Below are 20,129 nucleotides of genomic sequence, written 5' to 3'. Positions count from 1 at the left end.
TAGGATCGTTGAGGGGTCTGGTGGAGGTTGAGCACGTCGAGGAGCGTCTGTGCTGCAGCCCAACCACGGTGGGACTGAGTAACACGCAAATGCCACCGACAGCGGTGGCTGTGCCAAATTCCCCTCTTTCTCACCCTCTTGTGCTGGAAACAAAATCTCTCCTCCTTATCCTCATCCTTGCTAGTAACTCAATTACACTAAAGCGATGGCGCCAAAAAAATCCATTTTCCGCCAACCAGGCGTACAGCACTTCCAGCTCGTCCACAGATCCCAGAGAGACCCCCTCATACACGACCCCGAGGCCAGCCAACACGTTTTGAAAGCGTTCACCCCATCTAATCAGAAGAAGGTACGACCGTTTGAATACAGATCGACGGCCACAACCTCGGTTTTACTCATGTGCTAGGGAACATCACGAGCAGATCTCGAGGCTCTCTTGCCAGCCGATGTCCTAGCCCACGATGCCCACCTCAATGTCGGAGAGGCAGCTCTCTATGGCATTAACTTTGACGACACCGAATATGACTATATGCAACATCTGCGTCCCGTAGGCCTCGAAGAGGAAGGAGTAGAAAGTATCCTCATTGATGCACCTGCCACTCAAAAATCAAAGGGAAAGGGAAAGGCGATCGAACTACGAGATGATCTGCCCGCAGACGCATTACCCTCGAAACACGAGATACCCAGAAACTTTGAAGCGGAAGAGGCCGTACCATCCTCGATATCAGGGTTTCAACCCGACATGAATCCGCATCTGCGTCAAGCTCTGGATGCCCTAGAAGACGATGCGTTCGTTGACGACGGCCTCGAGGAGGACTTCTTCTCAGAGCTTGTCACAGGTGGGGAGCGTGGCGAGGCCGATGCTCTTGAATACGAATTCCACGAGTGGGGAGAAACCGATGGCAGATCTCACAATGCTGTTGCACCCATTGAGGATGCTAAGGGAGAGGACGAAAGCTGGGAAGCAAGATTTGCTAAGTTCAAGCTCGAGCGGAAGGCCGACCCTCTACAGAGCGAATCAGATGACGATTTCTCAGAGGACAGAGATACGATCAGTGCATTGCCAAAACTTCCTGTCATTGGGGGAAAGCGCAGGCGAAAAGGCACCTCGGATGCATCGGGATACAGCATGAGTAGTTCATCGATGTATCGTACGGATACTTTGCAAACACTAGATGAACGGTTCGATCGAGTGAGTCCACTCTTGAAGAAATCATACAATTAAATCCTTATTAACCAACGTGTTTTGCAGATTATGGAGAAAGAGTACAACTCCGATGGCGAAGAAGACACCGAAGACCTCGAAACTCCGTCCGACATATCTGACGAAGCACCCGAACTGATCACCTCTCGCGAAGACTTCGAAGCCTTGCTCAGCGAACTCGACAACTACGAAATCCTTGGCAGGAAGTTGAAGCCCGTGCTCGAGGGTGAAACGGGTGCGCAGAAGCTCGAAGTGCTTCGGAGAGCCATGGGCCAGGACGAGCGGGTGAGACTGATGATGGCTGGGGAGGATGAAGAGCCCGACGATGCCGATATCTTTGCGCCGTTCGAAGGGGAAGACAAGAAGGACCGATGGGACTGCGAGACGATCCTTAGTGAGTATTCCCTCCACTACCTGCCTTACCCCCCTAACGAGAAGAATGATAGCGACGTACTCGAACCTCGAGAACCATCCGCGGATAATTTCCGTGCGGTCGAATAAGAAAATCCCAAAAATCAAGCTGGATCCACGAACGGGTCTTCCTTCTATTGAAGAAGGAAAGCCCGCTAGAAGCTTGCCTGTGCATTCCGACGAGGACGAGGACGAGGACGAAGACGAAAGCAGAGGTTTGCTCCTTCTTTAATGACGCTGTTCTCGTACTAAACCAACTCGACAGTCCCACGAGAAACTGTCACTCGTTCGCGGAATGAGTCAAAAGAAGAGAAGAAAGCCCGAAAGCAGGCGGTCAAAGCGGAGCGGTCTGTCCGGCGGGTAGAGAAGAAAGGCAAAAAGGAGCAGTTCAACTCCGAGATGAAGCACCAAGCCCAGGGCATGGCCAACGCCAACATGCGTACACGCAAGCTTTAGGTTCTGATCATTGGAACTCGAATTCCCAGGAGAACTTGTACAGGTCGTTATGTCGTGGTATCTACAGTATGGGTTGGTAATGCTATGTATTGATGTACAATGTATGTGCGAGAGAGCGAAGCTGATAAAACAAGAAACGTCCAAGGCATTGTTGCGTAACGAATCATTCATGCAGTCGTTGCGGTCATCACCAGTCGGGCCAGAGTTCTGAGGCATTGTTGGCATCCTCTTCCTCTGGTTCTTTGCGCTTAGTCCACCGGTCGGCGACCTATCCTCCACATTAACAAAGATATCATACGAAGAATGTGTCCACATACCAGAGGGAAGTATCGTTCCATAGCGCCGAGAAAGCGTTGTCTGTACTGCTTTGGAGTAACAATAGTAGGTTCACCTTTGCCGCCACCAAGGAAAGCAGATTCCTTGACCCAACTCTCGAGCTTCTTATCCCAGGTGTAGGTTCGGATGTAATCTACTCTAACGTCAATTAGGGTTTGAGTTTGCGAGATTTTGAATACTTGCCTACGATACCGACGACAAGCTCATTCTTGACGTTGTCGACGCCTACCACGAGGGAATAGTCCATGACATTGATATCAGCAAGGAACTTGGAATCGTTGTATAGAGCGCCGCGAAGGATGCGCTTTGAGTGTTCGCGAAGGTACAAAGGAGCGAGATGAACAGCTATAATCCAATTGAGAATCAGCGTGATAGGAATTAACCTTGGCTTTATCCTTACATTCGACAAGGTTTTCATCCAAGAGCACTTCGTCCTCTCTTCCTGTAGACCGAACATGACGATTCCTCGTCGAACCTTTCAAATCGTAGATCTGGATACACCAAGTCAGGCATACAGATTCGACTGAAAAGATCAAACGTTACCAACCATGGTGAAGTGCCGGTTATGGAACAAGTTCTCCATGACCAAAAGGTTCAGGTACGTGAGCTTGTTCTTGCTCGGGCCCTTATCCTTCGTCTTCCTGAACGTCAGCTTGAAGCAACCAAACACCTTTGCCAGCAAAGTTGGACGCTGCAAAAATCGGTCAATTGTTTGGAAGAAAGTATTCGCAATGGACAGCTCACATTTCCAGAAACTGAAGCAGCCATGTAATCGAAGTAAGCGGGAGCAAAGGTTTCCATAGTCTGCAGTTCAGCCTTGGACAGCTCCTTCGCAATAAAACGCTCATCTACCCACAGATCAGTAATCTTCATGGTCATCTGAACTATCATGAAACTTACCCTGCGTCTTCAGGAACGCCGATCCCGACTTGCCACCTTTCGCATTCCAGTCGACACACCGAGCCAGCGACTCGACCATGCTCTTCTCGCAATCAAATGTCCGACGGAGAACATCAAACTGCTCCGGGTACAGGACAGTGCAGCTGATGGTCAGGCCACCACTCTCGAACGCTGGAATGAAGAACAAGATTGAGCACAAAATTCCCTTCTAAAAGATGGCCATCAAGCACTTACAAATAGCCCACGGAAGCTTTGTAGACGTAGACTTCAGCTCCTCAGTAAGGTTCAACGTATCCGACGAGTCCAGGTTGACAACGCCCCAACTAGACGTAGACTCGGCAACGGAAACGTCGTCCGGCCTGAATGCCTCACCGCCATCGGTAAGCTTGGGCTCTCGAGCTGTGCGCTTGTCCGCCCGCGACTTTGTGAGCATATCCCGGTACTGAGGTGAGCTGTGTGAAAGAAAAGCAATACAATCAGATTTAATTGAGGCCACTTCAGCAGAAGGATACGCTTACTTGAGCGCCAGCGCAATAATGGAAGTCGGCTCATTCGTTCGAACGACCATCGACGAGTCGCGGAAGATATGCTCCGACTCCTGCATCAACGCATCTCCTTCAAACTCTGGCCGACGAGAAAACGGACCAGGTCCAGCACTCCCAGGCCCGGTGGGTAGAGCCCAGAAGCGTTGGAAGATCGAATGAGGCCGGTCGAGGAAACTATCCGCTTCCGGTGGCGGCGTGGAAGGCGGGGGAAGCTGCGAAGGCCTAGACGGTGGCGAGTTGGGCATCGAGTAAGGTGGCTCTGGTAGCTGTGGCACAGCAAGCTCAGAAGGTCTGGACGTGCGCGTAGCACTCTCTGGTTCAGAGTTATTACCATCCGTAACCGGCTTCAAGTTCTTGGTGTCGAGAATAGGAGGGGGAGCCTTCTCATCAAGCGTTGGGGCGGCTGGAAGCGTCATAGATTGGTCCGGAGAGGGCTCAAGAGCAGTGGCCTGATCGGTCGACTTTGGGCCTTCATCCTCATCCCCGCCTTCATCACCGACCTCGCTGGAACTGTCCGAACTCTCTGACTCATCTTTAATAGCATCTTTGATACTGTCCAAAACCTCGACCTTGGCACGCGCGTTGGTAACCGGGCGCGCACGCCTCCGGATGACCGAGTACCGCCGCTTCATCTGCTGCTCACTCTCGCGAGTCATGCGCTCAAACTGGCGCGCGAGATTGCTGACTTTGTTCGCCGGTCCTGGGGCCTGTCTGCGGAAAGGCTGCTTTGGCCCGGCGCTCGAACCCGGTCTGCTGTTGGACTGCTTCTCCTTGTCTTTACCGAGATTGCGGGACGAGGACTTGCCCTTCAGGGTCCTGCCTCCAGAGGGAACACCAAGCATCCTCGATTGATAGGGAGACTCGTAACCGTCGCTGGTAGGTCCCCGAGAGGGCCGCTTTTCCGGCGACTTCGTTCGGGAGGCAGCCGCCTGGTACTCTGGTACACCGACAGGGCCAGGGATACGGCTGGAGCGCGCGCCATGAGCAAGATTGCGCCGGCTGCTCGTCAAGTGCCGAGATGCAGCGTTGGCGGCATAGCTCTGTTCAAAGTCGGAAGTAGATGGCTTCTTCGAGAGCGTTGGATGCTGCTTCGCTTTGGCGCGAGGTCCAGTCCTTCGCACCGGTGGTTCGCTGTATTCCGGCTCGCTCTCAGAAATTGACGCATTGGGTGGCGGCGCTGGTGACATCGCGGTTTTTGCGAGCTCTTCGACGCCTTGGGGTGGCAGGAAATCCTGATAACGCCTGACCAACTCAGCGACGCTCGGATGATGTACTGGCCGTCGAGGCAGACGCGAAAGGCGGGTAGCAGGCCGCTCAGACTCATCTGAAGCGGCGTTCTGTTGTGATACAACGTAAGTCTCTAAGATTTAGGGCAAGAACAAAGGACCACCAACCCGCTTAATCGTCGACTTGTTCTGATCGTCCGACGACTGCACACCGTCGCCTTTAGTCGCTCCAATCGTCGAATCGCTCTCAGAGCCGTTATCCGCCCGCTTCAGAATACCCCCAGGCAAAATCACAGACGACTCCGAAACCAACACATCCTCAGGCTCCGCCTCCTTCTCGATCGCCGCCGCCGCAGGCGGCACCTCCACAACCGACGGCGTCTCTGCCGTAGTATCCGTCTCCGCCGTATTATCCGTCTCCGGCTCAGACGACGCCTCCGACGCCGACGAAATCATCGAGCTCCCCGTCGCCCTCCGCCTTGCGAGGAACCCCTCCGACTCCGACACACTCGACCCCGCCACGTGCATCTCCATCTTCGCCTTCAGATCCACCTTGCGCGGCCACATCGCCCGCATCGTCCCGTACGCCGTGCGCCGCGCGCTCGAGCCCGCACCGCCGCCCGAGCCGCCCGTACTCGTGCTCACACCCGAGTTCCTATCGATAATCGACCCGCGCGGCTTCGGCAGCTTGTCGAAGTCGCCCTGCCACGCGACGATGCGGTCCTGCCGGAACGAGCGCACCTTGTTCATCGCGAGCGTGTCCGTCGGCGCCGCGTCGCGGTACACCTGGTTGAGCAGCTGGCTGATCTCGCGGCGCTCGGCCTCGGCGCGGAGAATGAGCTGGTTGATCTCGGCGGTGAGCCGCAGGTCCTGGTCGTCGTCTTCGCCCGTCGCCGCGTCGATGTTGATCAGCTTAAGATCCTCCACGAGGGCCGAGTACCAGATCGTGTTCCGCCAGTGCATCTCTTCATAGTCCTGGTTCTTCAGCGCGAGCTGCGTCTCTGCCTTCACCCGGATACGCGACGGCGGGAACACAACTTCGTACATCCCAACCGGATCCGCCTGGAAGCGCACCGTCATGCCCTTGGTCGCGAAATACCGGATATGATGCTGATAGATATTATGCTGACACCCCGCCCCCTGCACCAGCTGCACATCCGCCGGATAAAAATGCAACTCGAGGAACTTCGCAAACGAATACCGCTGCATCTCCTCCGACACCGGGATAAACGGCGTCGCAGACCCGCACACGCGGCACGCGCTCCACGTCGTAATCAAATCAGGCGCCGGACGGAAATTGCGCCCCCCAATCTGCCCGTCCCACTGCTCGACAGCGACCGCGACGCGCGACTCGTTGTGCACGTACACCTTGCAGTGCCGCGCCAGCGGCTGATCGCACCCCTTGCTCGCGCAGACCGCCTTGGGGTCGAGAAACTGCACGAGCGTCTCCATCACCGAGCGCTCGATGAACTGCCCCAGCGTGGTGTCGTGCTCGCCGTAGAACACGATCGTCTCCTGCTTCGGCGCGCCGCACGAGCGGTACATCCCAAAGTCCTCGATGGGCACGGTGTAGGTCCACACGTTGATGAACTGGTACTTCTCGATGATAAAGTCGTCCGTGTTCTTCCGCAGGTACCACTCCCAGATCCGGCGGAACTCTTCATGCTTGAACTTGATGACGCCTAGTTGGCTTTCCAGGGCGATATCGTTCTCCGCCTTGAGAGGAATAAATTCGTCCTGGTGAAGAGGGGCCGGTGTGAACATCACCCTGGGCGATGCCACAAATGATATGCCGCTTATGACATTAATTGACGAGCTCGGCTGTGGACCAAAGTATCCGTCAGTCGTCAATTCCGAGGTCTGCGTTGGTGTTCGGGGTGTAGTGAGCAGGCCAGGTATGGGCAATGCCTCAATCTGTGCCCGAACGTCCGTCGCGTCGACGCCGTTGTTGACACCAGAGGGAGGAGATGAGCTTGTGTTTTCTCTTGAAACGACAGTGCTCGCATTCGCGTTCGTGATAGTGACAGTGCTGGTAGTAGACATCGTGCTCGCGGTTGCACTTGGCACGTCCTGCGATGGTGATAAGCTAGCATTTGCGTTCGTCACCGTCGCGATGCTTGCAGTTGACGGCTGTTGGACATGCGAAGGTGTGGGCGTAGTCCCTGCGTCCGACTCAGCGCTAGAATTTGAGAGCGTACTACCCGCATTTCCCGCTGTGCTGCTGTTGTTGGTGGTTGCTGCACTTCCCGCGTTCGAGACATTGCTGACGTTGGACATCGAACTGCCCACCCCACCCGCTCCTGCGTTCGTACCAGAGCTGGCAGCAGATCCAGCGACCGACACGTCTGAACCCGACCTCCTCATCCCCGACTCCCCGTCCGACGCAACAGACTGGCTCGAGGGCGTCTGCATCAACCTCGCCTGCATCTCCTCCCGCCTCACGATCTCGTCTTCCCAAGCCTGCTGCGCGCTACACAGCTCCTCGTCGAGCTCCTTCATCCTCCGAATCGGATACGGCGGCAAGAACCGCAGCGTCGCACTGACGCTGATGAACGTGCGCGTATACGGCTGCAGCGCCGCGTCAATGCGCTTCGACAGCCTCAGCCGCTCCGCGTCCGACTCCGGTAGCCCATCCTCCGTCGCCTCGTGCGTGTGCCCCGCGCCGCGGGGACGGTCGCCATAGTCAGCGGAAACGGGAGACCTCGGTAACTGCAGTGGCACCGCGACACCCGGCGAAACGCCACGCACGAACGACACCGACGCCGTAAGCGCCGGCGCACCATCCATCTCCCTCTGACTCTGACTCCTCTCCCCCTGCCCAAACAGCTGGCTCGACCCATTCGGCACCGCCTCCAGCGACAACGACGGCAGCGTAATCACCGAGTCCTTCCACAGATGCGTCTCCAGCTTCAAATTGCGCACCACAAACATCAAAAACCTTGCCACCTTCTTCACGCGCCGCAGCGTCTGCACGTCCCCGCCGCGGAGCACAAGCGTGCAGCCCATATCGCGCGAACACCCCTCGAACCGCATGTACGTCTTGCGCCGCCCGGGAATCAGCCCGTGCTCGAACGTCTGCACGCGGAAGCGCGCGCACGTCCCCAGCCGCGGCTCGAGCGCGAGCCGGTCCATCGACCCGAGCACATCGCCCTGCGTCATGCGCGCGACAAGCGCGAGCGCACTCGGCTTCACCGCGCGGGCGACCGAGATGTTCGCGTTCACGAGCGCATCGAGCGCGATGCGCGACACGGACTGCTCGACGAGCACAACGTGCGGGCGCAGCGCCGCAATGCGGCTCGCGAGGTTCCCGAGGTACTCGCGCTCCTGCCGGAGCACCTGCCCAAAGTGCACGTACTGCCCCTCGACGCGGTGGAACTCGAGCGGGAACGCGACGCACATCACGCGCGGGTGCCGCTGCGAGAGCGCCATCTTCTTGTGCGCGACGTTCTTGGTGATCACCGCGCCGTCGACGTACTCCGAGTCCCGCGGGCGCGCGCCTGGGATCTTCTTGATCTTGACGTAGCGTCGCACGTCCATGTCTGCGCCTTCGTGCGGGGAGCCAGTTGTGAACGTGAGCTCGCGCGCGACGCGCAGGGCGAGCTTGAGGAGCGTCTCTTCCCACTCGCGCATCTCTGGGATCTGTTCCGTCGCGAGCATCTGTCGTAGCATCACTCGCAGATGGAACATTGAGATCAGGTTAAGCTCTTGCGCATAACTAGTCAAGAGCGTGTCAGTAAGATCAAAAATCAAAGCCAGAAATGCGACATACGCCGTCGAGTCCCTCCGGGTCCTCCACCCCTCAGCTGCAAAGCTATCCATCCGACTCTGCACCCGACTCCTAATAAACGGTGTCCCGCCCTCGTACGAATCAAACCTCGACCTCATCAGCCCATGCGGACTCTCAGGCCCGACCCCTTCCGGCGAACTAATCGGGAACTGAATCGAGCTCGTCTCACCCCCACCCGCCGTAACAGGGAAATCGACCGGCGTCTTCGCGCGCGAGCCGCCCGCGGACGCCCCACCGCGTCCGTCCTGGTTCGGTGTCGACGGCTTGTTGGGTGTCTGCGGCTGCTCGCTTGTGAACGCGCTCCCTCCGTTCGACTCCTTCTCCTCATCTGCGACGTCGCGCCGGAATGGCGCCGTGTTCTTGCTCGAGGATTCGCCTGGGTCGCCACCGTTCGCAAAGGACGGGCCCCACCAGCCAGCTGGGGTGAGCGGGCGCGAGCCGAAGCCGTTCTCTTCTGATCCGGACAGGGGGCGCTTGGTCTCTGCAATCGAGTACAAGTTGAATGGCTCGTCGGTCCTGCCGAATAACTGAGAGGCGGCGAACGGAGACTGTGGGTGGTGCGCGAGGCTTATCGTCCCGCTGGTGCTGTGCATGCCGTCGTCGGCTGGCATTCGCGAGTGGAAGGTTGCGTGGTGAGCAACATGTGCGTGCGAGTGAGGATGGGTGATGTGGGCGAGGGAATGAGGTGTGCTGGCGAAAGATACAACGGAGCGGGAGTCATCGTCGACTTCGCGGTCTTCGACGGTGGCGAGCTTCTCAAGACAGAGGTTGCATACGCGCACCATACCATCTTGGCCAAAGCGAGATCCCTTGATAATATTGGAGGCACAGCGAGAACAGAAGATCTGGCCTAGACAGCATATGAGGTAAATGATCGTGTTCAGTGTCAAGAAGACGGACCGCATATGCGACAGTGGTGCTTGCGCCGCCATGTCGAGAACACACTCTTGCAATCATAGCACTCTTTCGCCGTCTCGTCATCCATCCAATAATCTTTAGATAAACCTGCACACAGCCCGCATTTATTCAGCATACAACCACTGCGCGAGTGCACAGAACGCACCTTCGCCACGTATCCTACGCATAACCTTTGAAACTGAGGCAGACCTATTGATCGAGACCGATGTCTTGATACTCCGTGCATCGTCCGGTATAGCAAAGCCGGGTATGGCGGTTCCGAACATGTCTCCATCCTGCGTCTCGTGCACGGGGGTGTACCCGGCGCGCAAGGGTGAGCGGTCCGGGTCATGGTGTATGACTGGTGGGTTGGAGATGACGGGGGTGAGAGAGACGAGCGGGGGCGCGGTGGTGGATGCATTGACAGTGAGGGAGCTGGGGCGCTCTGCGTTGGACTTGGCTGAGAAACTGGAGTGGGTGGTGTTGAGTGCGGTAGCCGAGGGCCGGCGTTGTTCCTGGTAGCCAGCGGCGGTGGGTGTGGGGTTGGTCTGGGGTGCAGCGGGAGTGGTGGCGGCTGCGAGGGGGGCTGCGAGGGAGGATCGCATGCGCGAGAAGAGGTTTGTTACGATGGCGTAGGAGGACTGGTCGTGTTCATCTTCCTCGGAGAAGGGGTTGTAGGACGTGAGGCTGGTAGCATCGTCTGTAGCAAGTTTTGTGCTGCTTCGTGAGCGGGAGGGCGGGTCGCTCGCGTTGGTGTATGACAAAGGAGACTCCATCGTGCTCGTCGTCTTTGTCGTCGTGCGCGTCGTTTATGGCGATGTCTGTGCTGGGGTCGTCATCGGATGTGGGCGGGTGTGCTAAGACGAGTTTATCACAAAGAGGGTGGGCGTCTAGCGGCATTTCGGCAGCAATATACCAGATCCCCATCTTATCTTGCAGGCAACAAAGCGCACCCCAACAAAACAAACAAACGTGTGTGCCAATAAGAGCTAGTACAACAAAATGCAGTTGCCAGTGTCTCGGATGGAAATGAGAATATCAGTCGCGTCACAGCCTTTCTACTGCCGACGCGTGTCTCCATCTTCCTCTGACCCCTGAACGCCTCACCCCATACTCGTCTCCCTTCCCGTGAACTACCCCACTTGTCAGCCTACGACTACTAATATAACCCCGTAACCTTTCACCCCACCACACTATGGATGACGATGATGCCGATTACATGCAAGGATCCGACGACGAGGTTCGTCTTTATCCACGTAACTTAGCAATCTCATCGCTGATCTTGACACATTCAAGGACTACGGCTTCGACTACTCTGACGACGATGCCGGCGATGACGCTGGCACCGCAGACGTCGAGAACATGTACTACACCGCAAAATGTACGTCTACACCACATCTCACCTCCCTTATCCTAACGCCACCCTTCAATTTCCCCGATAGCCAAGAAAGAGGACGACCCAGAACAGGCACTCAAAGATTTCCGCACCATCGTAGACCAGGAGGAGGACAAAGGCGACTGGTAAATGCTTCTCCCTCTTCTTCGCGACGCACGCTCAACACACGCAGGGGCTTCAAGGCGCTCAAACAATCAACAAAGCTTCTCTTTCTCGTTCTGCATAGACCAGCAGACGCACTCGGCACGTACCGCCAGCTCCTCACCTATACCCGTTCCGCCGTCACCCGAAACTACTCGGAACGCACCATCAACGGTATTCTGGACTATGTCGGCGGCGGAAAGGGCGGTCCTGTAGCCGTCGACGTTCTCGAACAGTTCTATCAAGCGACCAAGGACGCATTAGAAGAGGCAAAGAACGATGTCAGTCATTTAACAAGCATGCATGGTCGTTTGCTAACACATCTAACAGCGACTCTCAGTCAAAACAAACCTCAAACTCGCCAAACTCTGGCTCGACCGGAAAGAGTACAACCGGCTCACCAAGCTCCTGCACGACCTCTACGCCGCCACGCGCTCGGACAGCGACAGCGGCGAGGAGCAGGCCCAGCGCGGCACCCAGCTGCTCGAGATCTACGCGCTCGAGATCCAGATGCACAACGAGACGCGCAACACCAAGAAGCTCAAGGAGATCTACAACGCCTCGTCCCAGGTCCGCGCCGCCATCCCGCACCCGCGCATCATGGGCGTCATCAAGGAGTGCGGCGGCAAGATGTGGATGGGCGAGCGCCAGTGGAACCGCGCGAGCGAGGACTTTTTCGAGAGCTTTAGGAACTACGACGAGGCGGGCAGTCCGCAGCGCATTCAGGTCCTCAAGTATCTGGTGTTGGCGAATATGTTGACGGGGAGCGAGGTCAATCCGTTTGATTCGCAGGAGACGAAGCCGTTCGTCCTCTTTTCTCCGGAGCCAAGCTTGATATGCTGATTATTGCGTATAGATACAAGAATGACCCGCAGATCAAGGCGATGACGGATCTGGTCGACGCATACCAGCGCCGTGAAGTCCATTCGGCAGAGAAGATCCTGCGTGGTACGTGCCTCTGGTGAATGAATGATCGTCGATGTTCATGATCGTATGCAGACAACCGGAGTACGATAATGGACGACAACTTCATCAGCGCGTACATTGGCGAGCTTCTCAAGAGCTTGCGCACGTCGTACCTCATCGACCTTATCAAGCCGTACACACGCCTTGAGCTTTCGTTCCTTGCCAAGGTATGCTCCCATTTATTGATTGAAGCTACCGTACTCATTTGAATACCCAGCAACTGAACGTTGAGATCGCCGAAGTCGAGGAGCTGCTAATCGGCCTGATCCTCGAGGGCCGCGTCGAGGGACAAATTGACCAAGTCGGGATGCGTCTCGAACTTGACAGACAGTACGTATTGTCTCTGCCCTGTCCCTTTTGCCGACTTCATGTCGTTTTTAGACAAGTACTCGAGAAGAAGCGCTACGCAGCGCTCGAAGAGTGGACAAAGGCGCTCGAGAGCGTACATACTGCTGTCTTAAACAAGACTGCGGCAGGCGGGCGGGGCGAAGCCATGATGGGCTTGATGCCAGAGCGTTTTGCTGGCGAGCGGGGATACTCGCTCGACTTTCTAGCGTAGCATTCCCTTTCGCACCCGCATTTTGTCATGTTTTGTTCTCGCATACTGTTCCCGCTGTCTGTCTCATACATCCAAATTTCCATGTCTCCAATCACCAGTGTATTATGCATGCAGAAACTTTTCGGGATTAGGGCGTCGTGAGGATGTGCTATATAGTGTATGTTCTATGTGAGTTGGGCTGCAGGCAACAAAGTCAACATAGAACACAAAAAGCCACAAGCTGCAACATACCTTCCGCCTATGTCTGGGGACGCTTGAACGGCTTCCACTCATACGTCCACCCATCCCTCGGCGGCGTATCCGTCGGTATCCTCAGCTCGCGCGGGAACAGCCCCCTCGCCCTCGAATCAACCGCCCTCCTCTCGACCTCCGACGCGCCCTTCATCGCCTCCTCCTCCTGCACACCCCTCCTCCTCGGATCCTCCGCCCTATTCGCCTCCTGATACAGCCCCACATCCACCCTCGCCAGCTCCTCCATCGCCTCCCGCATGCACCTCAGCTTCCGCCCGAGCTCCGCCGCGCGCGCCTCGCGCTGCCGCCGCTCGTGCAGCTGCCACGCGCGCAGGACGGTGTCGTGCGCCTGCGCGGAGGGCACCGCGTGCTGCAGCGCGCGCGCGACATCCGGGCGCCACGCGCCGACGGGCGAGGGCGAGGTTTGCCGCACGTTCGCGGGGTAGAGCACGCGCCGGAGGGTGTCTTTCTTCGGGTCGCCCTGCTGTGCGACTTCGGGTTTGCCGCTGCCGCCGCCGCCACTGGATGCGGCGTTGCGCACGGAGGTGTGGCCGACGCGGAGGGGGAGGCGCCGGGGGGCGCGGGATGCGAGGAGGGACATTGCAATAATTTGGCAAGGTCTGTTTTGACGCGGAGGACTGCTTGGACTGGAAAATGTCGTGGGCGGGTCGGGATTCCCACGGGGCGTAAGGAGACAGGGGCTGCTCGAAGTGAGAAATTCCCACGGTTAGTGAGTGCGGGATGCGGAACGGATTATTGACGCGGACGTTTTGTCGTCGTGCAAAATGTTCTGGCTCTCTGGTCTTCGTCAGGCATGCTCGTCCTCGACGGTGAGTTTAGCGAAGAGTAATTATGACAATATACTGACAATGGGACAGAGCACACTCTCTTTAAATATTCGCCAATTTTCAAGCACGCCAGCCGTGGCCAAGCGCCAGGTCAGGAAGATCCCAGTCCTCTCCAAGAAGGCTGCCGCAGCCAAGGCAGCGCGCAAGAAAGCAGCAAAAACGCAAAAACACATTTACCACAATGAGCGCATGCCGTTGGAGAGCGCTGTCCATGTCCTGCGCGTGCGTTGCACCTCAACTTTGCGACCCGAGTCTACACGTGCGCGTATACTGACGCGCTTTCTAGTCCGTAGAAGTTGCGCGCCCTCAATCAACATTTGAACTCGTCGTCCGGACAGCGATGGGCAAGGGGACGACGATACCAAAGGGCCGTATATCACTCCCTCGCGAAGCCAAGACGCAGTCGGAGGACCGTATCCTCGTCTTCGCCGAGGGCCGTCAGGCAGACGAAGCCCGTAAAGCTGGCGCACATATTGTCGGTGGACCAGAACTTATTGATGCTGTATGGCTTCCTCCCTCTATCTTTCTACCTGCAAGCCGCGTACTCAATGGCTCTCGTCATCTTTGACGCGTCACAGGTCATCAACGGCCGGCACCAGGCCACCACCATCCTCTGCACGACCGGCCTCATCCGCACCATCACCCCTCGTCTCGGCCGTATCCTCGGTCCCCGCGGTCTCATGCCCTCAGAGCGCCGCGGCACAGTCACGGACGACATCGAGGGCTTCATCCGGCGTCTGCAGGGTACGACCGAGTGGAAGGGCGACAAGTCTGGCACCATACGCATGCCCATCGCCAAGGTCCGTCGTCCCTTTCCCAGCTCTGTCTCTCCTCTTCTTCTTATTCTGATTCAAACACGTTCCGACCCCAAAAAAACTCGCAGATCCACTTCCCCGTAGAAGACGTCGTGCGCAACATCCGTCTCTTCATGCAGTCCGTCAAGCGCGCGACCGGCAACGAGCGCGAAGCGAACACGAAGCGTGATTCGAATGCGCCCGTGAACGCCATCACGCGTGTCCTGCTCAAGTCGACGCAGGCGCCGTCCATCCAGATCAACCTCAATGACATATGATGCCCTTCTCCCGTGAAAGTTGTCAAGGTTTAGTACCGTGCTAGTGACAGGGTCAAGGGAGGGCATGGTTTTTCGGTTTAGCAGACATAGATGCTTAGAACCACGAGGGAGCGCATGCTGTCCAGCATGCTGCCGGAACGTTATATTGTCCATCCTATCTTATTAATGAATAAAGCTTGTTCACTAAAGTTTGGTGAGCTGGTGGCTAAGTCGAGACGCCTGGCACACCTGGCACGAGTGAGTGAGAAGAGTGATAGGCGATAAATTAGGGCGACCGTGCGAAGAGAGCGATGTAATTTGTGTGTTATGACAAAGATCTAAATGACATGCAACATTGTATACGCGTGAGTGGAGGATTAACAATATGATGGATTGGAAATGCGAAGTCCTTGTAGTCTAAGGTTCAGCCTTAGAGCTTCTACGTGATTATATCGTTAGTCAAACCCGTCGTCCAGCTCGAGCTTCGCTCGGTCTCTCCTTGAAAACTTCTTCGTATCACGGTTCTGGGTGCTCAGTCTTTCCGACATTTCCTCGTACCCTACCTCCATCTCGGACCGCTGCCTTTCCTTCCGCTTGCCAATGTGCGCACCCCCTCGCGCGCCAGGCCTCACGTCCATGGTCGCCCACGCGCTGCCGATATCTGGCACGCCATTCTTGCCCTTGCCCTTACCCTTGGACGGAGTCTTCGCAGGGGCCTTTGGCTCGGGCAAGTTGCGTTCCTGGGGTGCATTCTTTGGCTTGTGCGGGAACGAGTCGCCCCACTGTGCTTTGCGGGCGTCGTAATATTCTTGCTTTCCCTGGGAGCGCGGAATCGTCAGGCGCATGATTTTCGCTGTTTATTTCATCGCCGTTAGTCTTGTATTTCGCGGGGATGTCGGGAGCGAAAAATAGACCAACCTTCCGGCGTGCACGCGTCGAGGAGGATGTGCCCGCTTTTCTTCAACGGCGGGAAAACGAGTCGTGGCCAGCTGAGTGCCTCATACCGCAGTGCTGTCTCGAGGTCCTTGCCTTTTAGGCCGTTGATCGAATCCCCTGCCACTGCATTTGTCGACTCCGATGTTTCGGCGGATGAGTTCGTCTCTGCCTCTGTCGACGCAGGATCTGCCACCACGTCCTCATCAAACATGCTCAGTTCCTGGACAGTCTTCTCCCTTTGTTGTTGAAGAACCTCGCGTCCCACAGCGCCTACACGTCCGACACCTGAGCTAGTCGCAACCTTGGTCGACGTCGTAGGAGCCGCCAACGATGGCCTTGGTCCCCTCCTCACGACGACATATGAGTACCCAATGTCCTCATGACCCGCCTTCGCGTGCTTAGTGAGGCGGGTGAAGGACGGGCGCTGTAGACGCTGCTCAAAGCCGCAGACGAGCTTCCCTGTCTTGGAAGACGGGAGGAGGGGGCACGCGCCATCGTGCGGGCATGGGGCGACGACGTGCGAGCCGAGGATAGGCTGTATGCCCGCGGCACCCGCGACCTCCGAATCGGGGTTGGCGACCTCGCGCGCACCGAGGTCAAGTAGGTATTGACGGGCTTCAGCGATGGCTTGGAAGCCTTCGGGAGTGCTATGATCTATAAGGATCTGTAGAGAGTAATATTAAGTCGTCGAACTACTTTCAAGTAGACTAATGAAGCAAGAATACGTACAATAGTGCCTGCACCACTTTGCCACATCTCTTTCACCTGTGTCTTACGGGCGAGAGGAGGGTTGAGCGACGAGAGGTTGAATGCTGACAATGCTAGCGTATTTGAGCCCTCCTCTCGTGGGACGCTGTGGCGGTCCTCGTGATATGATTTGGACCATGATATGTCTCTTCGCCCAATATCAAGACCTGTCGGTCGTAAGCAACGTGAAAAGCGCCATTCAGCGGGGGAGGATGTGCCATACCTGAAAGCAGGTGCTTTGCAATTTTGGTCAGACCATCGCGCTTGTCAATGCCGGTGTAAGACGTTATATAGGAGGTTCCTAATCGAGGCACTGCATCCTCGGTTTCTGGAGGATGTTGGAAGATATTGCATGATGCCCTAGCCATTTTTCAGGTTATAAGTATATTCCATGAACATCAAAAACCTTAACCGCCTACCAAAGCCCACTGCCAGTTGCAGCTCCCCAATCAATGACGCGCTTAATGTCCCATCCATGTCCAATACGGTGTTGTGCTTGATGAAGGACAGCATAAGTGGCGGCATAATGCGCCGGGAGGACAACAGAAGCGAACGCGGTCCCGTCACGGTCCTGGTGCTGGTATGCCTGACGTCGGTTGCGGTACTCGACGTCGTAGCCCTGTGACCAGCCGGCCTCACCAGCTACACCTCTAAATTCGGGGTTCCGGAAGAGACGCTCGGCGTCACTGTGCAAGAGCACTTTGTCCGAGTCTGAGCAGTAACATTATCCGCGTTAGTACACATGCTCTTTTGTATGAGCAACGGGAACGCACCTTCGATGAGCGCAGTGACAGCATCACTCAGCTCGGCGGGGAGCACTACTGCCCCAACACGATGTCCCCCGAACGCAGCCGCAGGACTCTTGCGCTCTTCCCGTCTCTCATACGCCTCTTCGTCGCCCTCGTCTATGACCTCGCGCTCTGCAGCGTCTGCAAGCCCGAACGCCTCGAGCTCGCGTGGCCCTGCTCGTGCTGGTGCATCGTGGCGCTTCTGGGAGTGCAGCGAGATGTCGACATCACGGAGAAGTGCCTGGAGAGCGGGATCGACATCGAGCGGCGGCTTCGGAAGGGCAGTTGAATATGGTGCGGCACGCTGGCTGACCGAAGTCGAAGCTATCGCCGAACGAGCGAATGTGCCTGCTCTACGAAGCATATCTAATAGCACGACCTCGTTGTGAGATTTATGACCTGTGGGCGCTGTAAATTTTATGACCTGTGGGCGTAGACGTGAGGAGGAGGCCACTGCAAGTTCACGCGTCGATCGCGTCTCGGCCACGCGCGCCTCATCACCTCTCCTCACTTCTTCCGCTCTTAACAGCCACACATACAGCCTATCCCCAGTCTGAGCGTTGCTCATCATGGCCCCTCCTCGTGCATCATCGCAAACCGATATGATAGACGCCACGGAACGACCGTCGAAACGCGCCAGAGTAGACGGAGAGGATGAATCTGCGTCTGCTTCACCAGCGCCAGCTTCGACAGCTACCCCGGCGGACCTTCCAGATGACGATGACGATGACCCGTACGGCGAACAAGCTGCGAAGACTGGCAAGGGGCAACCACGAGCATCTGACTTGTATCTTGACACTGTATGTTAAATATTCTGCACTGACAATCTATCTACTGAGCGCTGAGTTTAAGCTGCCTCCAACCAGATCAACCGAGCGCAACTAGACTTTGACTTCGAGAAACTGTGCTCGGTCTCGCTTTCCAACATCAATGTCTACGGCTGCCTTGTCTGTGGAAAATATTTCCAAGGTCGTGGCAAGAGCTCGTATGCATACTACCATTCCATTCACGAAGACCACCACGTCTTCATCAACCTCGAGACGACGAAGGTGCGCTTTGATGCTTAACCTACTAAAACTTTGCCTTTAATTCCGTGTCATGTTCGTAGGTATACGTTCTACCAGATGGCTACGCCGTCTCGGACCCGTCCTTGGAGGACATCTCCTTCGTCCTCAACCCCTCATTCACCAAATCAGCCACCGCCGCCCTCTCAACACCCGCTCACCTCAGCCGCCCCTCATACGACCTTGCCGGCCACGCCTACCTCCCTGGCTATGTCGGCCTTAACAACATCAAGAAGAATGACCACATGAACGTCATCATCCATGCGCTCCTCCATATCCCGCCCCTGCGCGACTACCTTCTGCTCACCCGCCCGACGGGCAAGGAGACCGAACTCGTGCGCCGCTTCGCGGTGCTCGCAAAGAAGCTGTGGAACCCACGTCTGTTCAAGAGCCAGGTATCACCGCACGAGTTCCTCCAAGAGGTGAACCGCGCGAGTACGGGGCGTTTCCGCCTCGAAAACCAGGGGGATCCTGTTGAGTTCCTTGGGTGGTTGCTCAACCGTCTACACCAAGATATGGGTGGTACGAGGAAGAAGAACTCCAGTACGTTTCTGTTTTTTTAGGTTTAGTCTAACCTGTTGTTCTAACCCGTTGAAACCCTTTACTAGGTATCATCTTCTCCACCTTCCAAGGTGAGCTCCGGGCACAGACGCAGCAGGTCCTTGTACGGCCCGATACCGGAACCAACGAGAAACCACGGTTCGACATTGCCCGAGGTAAAACCGCCATCTGTGTCCTGAGATATGACATTGAATCACGTTTCCTCAGACATCAGAACAACCGTTTCGCCGTTTTTGTTCCTCGCTGTGGATCTGCCGCCACCGCCACTCTTTCAAGACGCCGTTGAGAAGAACATCATTCCTCAGGTCAACATCCACTCTGTACTTGCAAAATATGATGGTGAGACTACCCAGGAGTTGGGCGGTCAAGTAAAACGCTATAAGTGCCAACGACTCCCGCCGTACATCATTATACACTTCAAACGGTTTACCAAAAACGCGTTTGTCGAAGAAAAGAATCCCACGATCGTCAACTTCCCTCTGCGTGGGCTTGATTTCCGCGACTGTATGTTCCAAACATATCCTAGCGCGTCTTACACTAAACACTTTATGTCATGCATAGATCTTGATGCGCCCTCGACCGCACCTGGTGACACCGTCTATGATCTAATTGCAAATGTGACCCACGAGTCCGTTGCTGGAACCGCACGAGACCTGGCTGCAACGACGTGGAAGGTGCATCTCCGAGCGGCGGGCGGGGGCGGTGACACGGAAAAGTGGTTCCAGATCCAGGACCTTATCGTCGAGGAGACGCGCAAGGAGATGATTTTCTTGGGCGAAACGGTTCTTCAGGTGAGAAACAACCGCGCCGATAACCCAATTGCTGGACACGTGTGCTCACAGTGGCCTTGTGCAGATCTGGGAACGACGGAGACAGGCACCAACGCTGGCAACTAGTAATGGACAGGGCGCAAAGATGGATGTGGATAGATCGTGAGGGACTTCATGAAGATACATGGATACATTGTCCATGACTTCTGTACCACACCAAGGGCGTAAGACAGAATCTGCCTCTGATACGGAAGATCATGTTAAGGGACCGGGCGGCTATAATGACGGTATCTATGACCGTACTACCAA

At 56.2% G+C, this 20,129-nt stretch overlaps 6 protein-coding genes across 6 annotated transcripts; 3 read left to right on the top strand and 3 right to left on the bottom strand.

Moving 5' to 3' along the window:
• Positions 1-215: 215 nt before the first annotated feature.
• Positions 216-10,160, bottom strand: CONPUDRAFT_134413 (uncharacterized protein). Its single transcript, XM_007765523.1, has 17 exons — positions 9,929-10,160; positions 9,766-9,870; positions 8,848-9,715; positions 5,247-8,793; positions 3,826-5,189; positions 3,542-3,759; positions 3,308-3,478; positions 3,152-3,255; positions 2,955-3,098; positions 2,808-2,898; positions 2,591-2,752; positions 2,389-2,540; positions 1,881-2,339; positions 1,651-1,830; positions 1,253-1,598; positions 407-1,192; positions 216-349 (listed from the first exon to the last, which is right to left on the bottom strand). Exons 1-13 carry the CDS (start codon positions 10,047-10,049, stop codon positions 2,259-2,261), a joined length of 7,128 nt encoding a protein of 2,375 aa, XP_007763713.1. The 5' UTR covers positions 10,050-10,160; the 3' UTR covers positions 216-349; positions 407-1,192; positions 1,253-1,598; positions 1,651-1,830; positions 1,881-2,258.
• Positions 10,161-10,843: 683 nt separating this feature from the next.
• CONPUDRAFT_134412 (PCI-domain-containing protein) lies at positions 10,844-12,948 on the top strand. The gene is made up of 9 exons (XM_007765522.1): positions 10,844-11,002; positions 11,059-11,143; positions 11,205-11,283; positions 11,331-11,580; positions 11,630-12,102; positions 12,156-12,247; positions 12,299-12,432; positions 12,483-12,595; positions 12,647-12,948. Exons 1-9 carry the CDS (start codon positions 10,958-10,960, stop codon positions 12,822-12,824), a joined length of 1,449 nt encoding a protein of 482 aa, XP_007763712.1. The 5' UTR covers positions 10,844-10,957; the 3' UTR covers positions 12,825-12,948.
• CONPUDRAFT_79275 (uncharacterized protein) lies at positions 12,912-13,669 on the bottom strand. Its single transcript, XM_007764645.1, has 2 exons — positions 13,056-13,669; positions 12,912-13,002 (listed from the first exon to the last, which is right to left on the bottom strand). The coding sequence occupies exon 1, from the start codon at positions 13,654-13,656 to the stop codon at positions 13,063-13,065; it is 594 nt and encodes a 197-aa protein (XP_007762835.1). The 5' UTR covers positions 13,657-13,669; the 3' UTR covers positions 12,912-13,002; positions 13,056-13,062.
• A 255-nt stretch (positions 13,670-13,924) lies between these two features.
• On the top strand, positions 13,925-14,802 carry CONPUDRAFT_45005 (ribosomal protein L1; the record flags this gene model as incomplete). The annotated part of the gene is made up of 3 exons (XM_007764297.1): positions 13,925-14,125; positions 14,190-14,405; positions 14,482-14,802. 3 exons carry the CDS (start codon positions 13,925-13,927, stop codon positions 14,800-14,802), a joined length of 738 nt encoding a protein of 245 aa, XP_007762487.1.
• Positions 14,803-15,232: 430 nt separating this feature from the next.
• On the bottom strand, positions 15,233-17,844 carry CONPUDRAFT_116167 (uncharacterized protein). The gene is made up of 6 exons (XM_007765521.1): positions 17,411-17,844; positions 17,057-17,348; positions 16,861-16,997; positions 16,620-16,804; positions 15,873-16,554; positions 15,233-15,807 (listed from the first exon to the last, which is right to left on the bottom strand). The coding sequence occupies exons 1-6, from the start codon at positions 17,787-17,789 to the stop codon at positions 15,410-15,412; spliced, it is 2,073 nt and encodes a 690-aa protein (XP_007763711.1). The 5' UTR covers positions 17,790-17,844; the 3' UTR covers positions 15,233-15,409.
• A 183-nt stretch (positions 17,845-18,027) lies between these two features.
• CONPUDRAFT_45051 (cysteine proteinase) lies at positions 18,028-19,986 on the top strand (the record flags this gene model as incomplete). The annotated part of the gene is made up of 7 exons (XM_007764303.1): positions 18,028-18,225; positions 18,292-18,474; positions 18,534-19,032; positions 19,098-19,205; positions 19,258-19,554; positions 19,612-19,841; positions 19,906-19,986. 7 exons carry the CDS (start codon positions 18,028-18,030, stop codon positions 19,984-19,986), a joined length of 1,596 nt encoding a protein of 531 aa, XP_007762493.1.
• Between the last annotated feature and the right edge of the window lie 143 nt (positions 19,987-20,129).

This window comes from Coniophora puteana (genome assembly GCF_000271625.1).
Source record: "Coniophora puteana RWD-64-598 SS2 unplaced genomic scaffold CONPUscaffold_1, whole genome shotgun sequence".
Lineage (NCBI taxonomy): Eukaryota > Fungi > Basidiomycota > Agaricomycetes > Boletales > Coniophoraceae > Coniophora > Coniophora puteana.
This window is presented reverse-complemented; position numbering and strand designations above follow the sequence as displayed.

Excerpts from the sequence above, each read along its gene's own strand:
- CONPUDRAFT_79275 (XM_007764645.1), bottom strand. The coding sequence starts at position 13,656 with ATGTCCCTCCTCGCATCCCGCGCCCCCCGGCGCCTCCCCCTCCGCGTC.
- CONPUDRAFT_134413 (XM_007765523.1), bottom strand. The coding sequence starts at position 10,049 with ATGTTCGGAACCGCCATACCCGGCTTTGCTATACCGGACGATGCACGG. Across the intron at positions 3,760-3,825 it reads ATTATTGCGCTGGCGCTCAA|CTCACCTCAGTACCGGGATA; the intron begins GTAAGCGTATCC and ends TCTTTCACACAG. Across the intron at positions 3,256-3,307 it reads GGCGTTCCTGAAGACGCAGG|ATGAGCGTTTTATTGCGAAG; the intron begins GTAAGTTTCATG and ends ATCTGTGGGTAG.
- CONPUDRAFT_116167 (XM_007765521.1), bottom strand. The coding sequence starts at position 17,789 with ATGCTTCGTAGAGCAGGCACATTCGCTCGTTCGGCGATAGCTTCGACT. Across the intron at positions 17,349-17,410 it reads TGTCACTGCGCTCATCGAAG|ACTCGGACAAAGTGCTCTTG; the intron begins GTGCGTTCCCGT and ends GTTACTGCTCAG. Across the intron at positions 16,805-16,860 it reads TGCAAAGCACCTGCTTTCAG|GTCTTGATATTGGGCGAAGA; the intron begins GTATGGCACATC and ends TACGACCGACAG.
- CONPUDRAFT_134412 (XM_007765522.1), top strand. The coding sequence starts at position 10,958 with ATGGATGACGATGATGCCGATTACATGCAAGGATCCGACGACGAG. Across the intron at positions 11,144-11,204 it reads CATGTACTACACCGCAAAAT|CCAAGAAAGAGGACGACCCA; the intron begins GTACGTCTACAC and ends TTTCCCCGATAG. Across the intron at positions 12,433-12,482 it reads AGCTTTCGTTCCTTGCCAAG|CAACTGAACGTTGAGATCGC; the intron begins GTATGCTCCCAT and ends TTGAATACCCAG.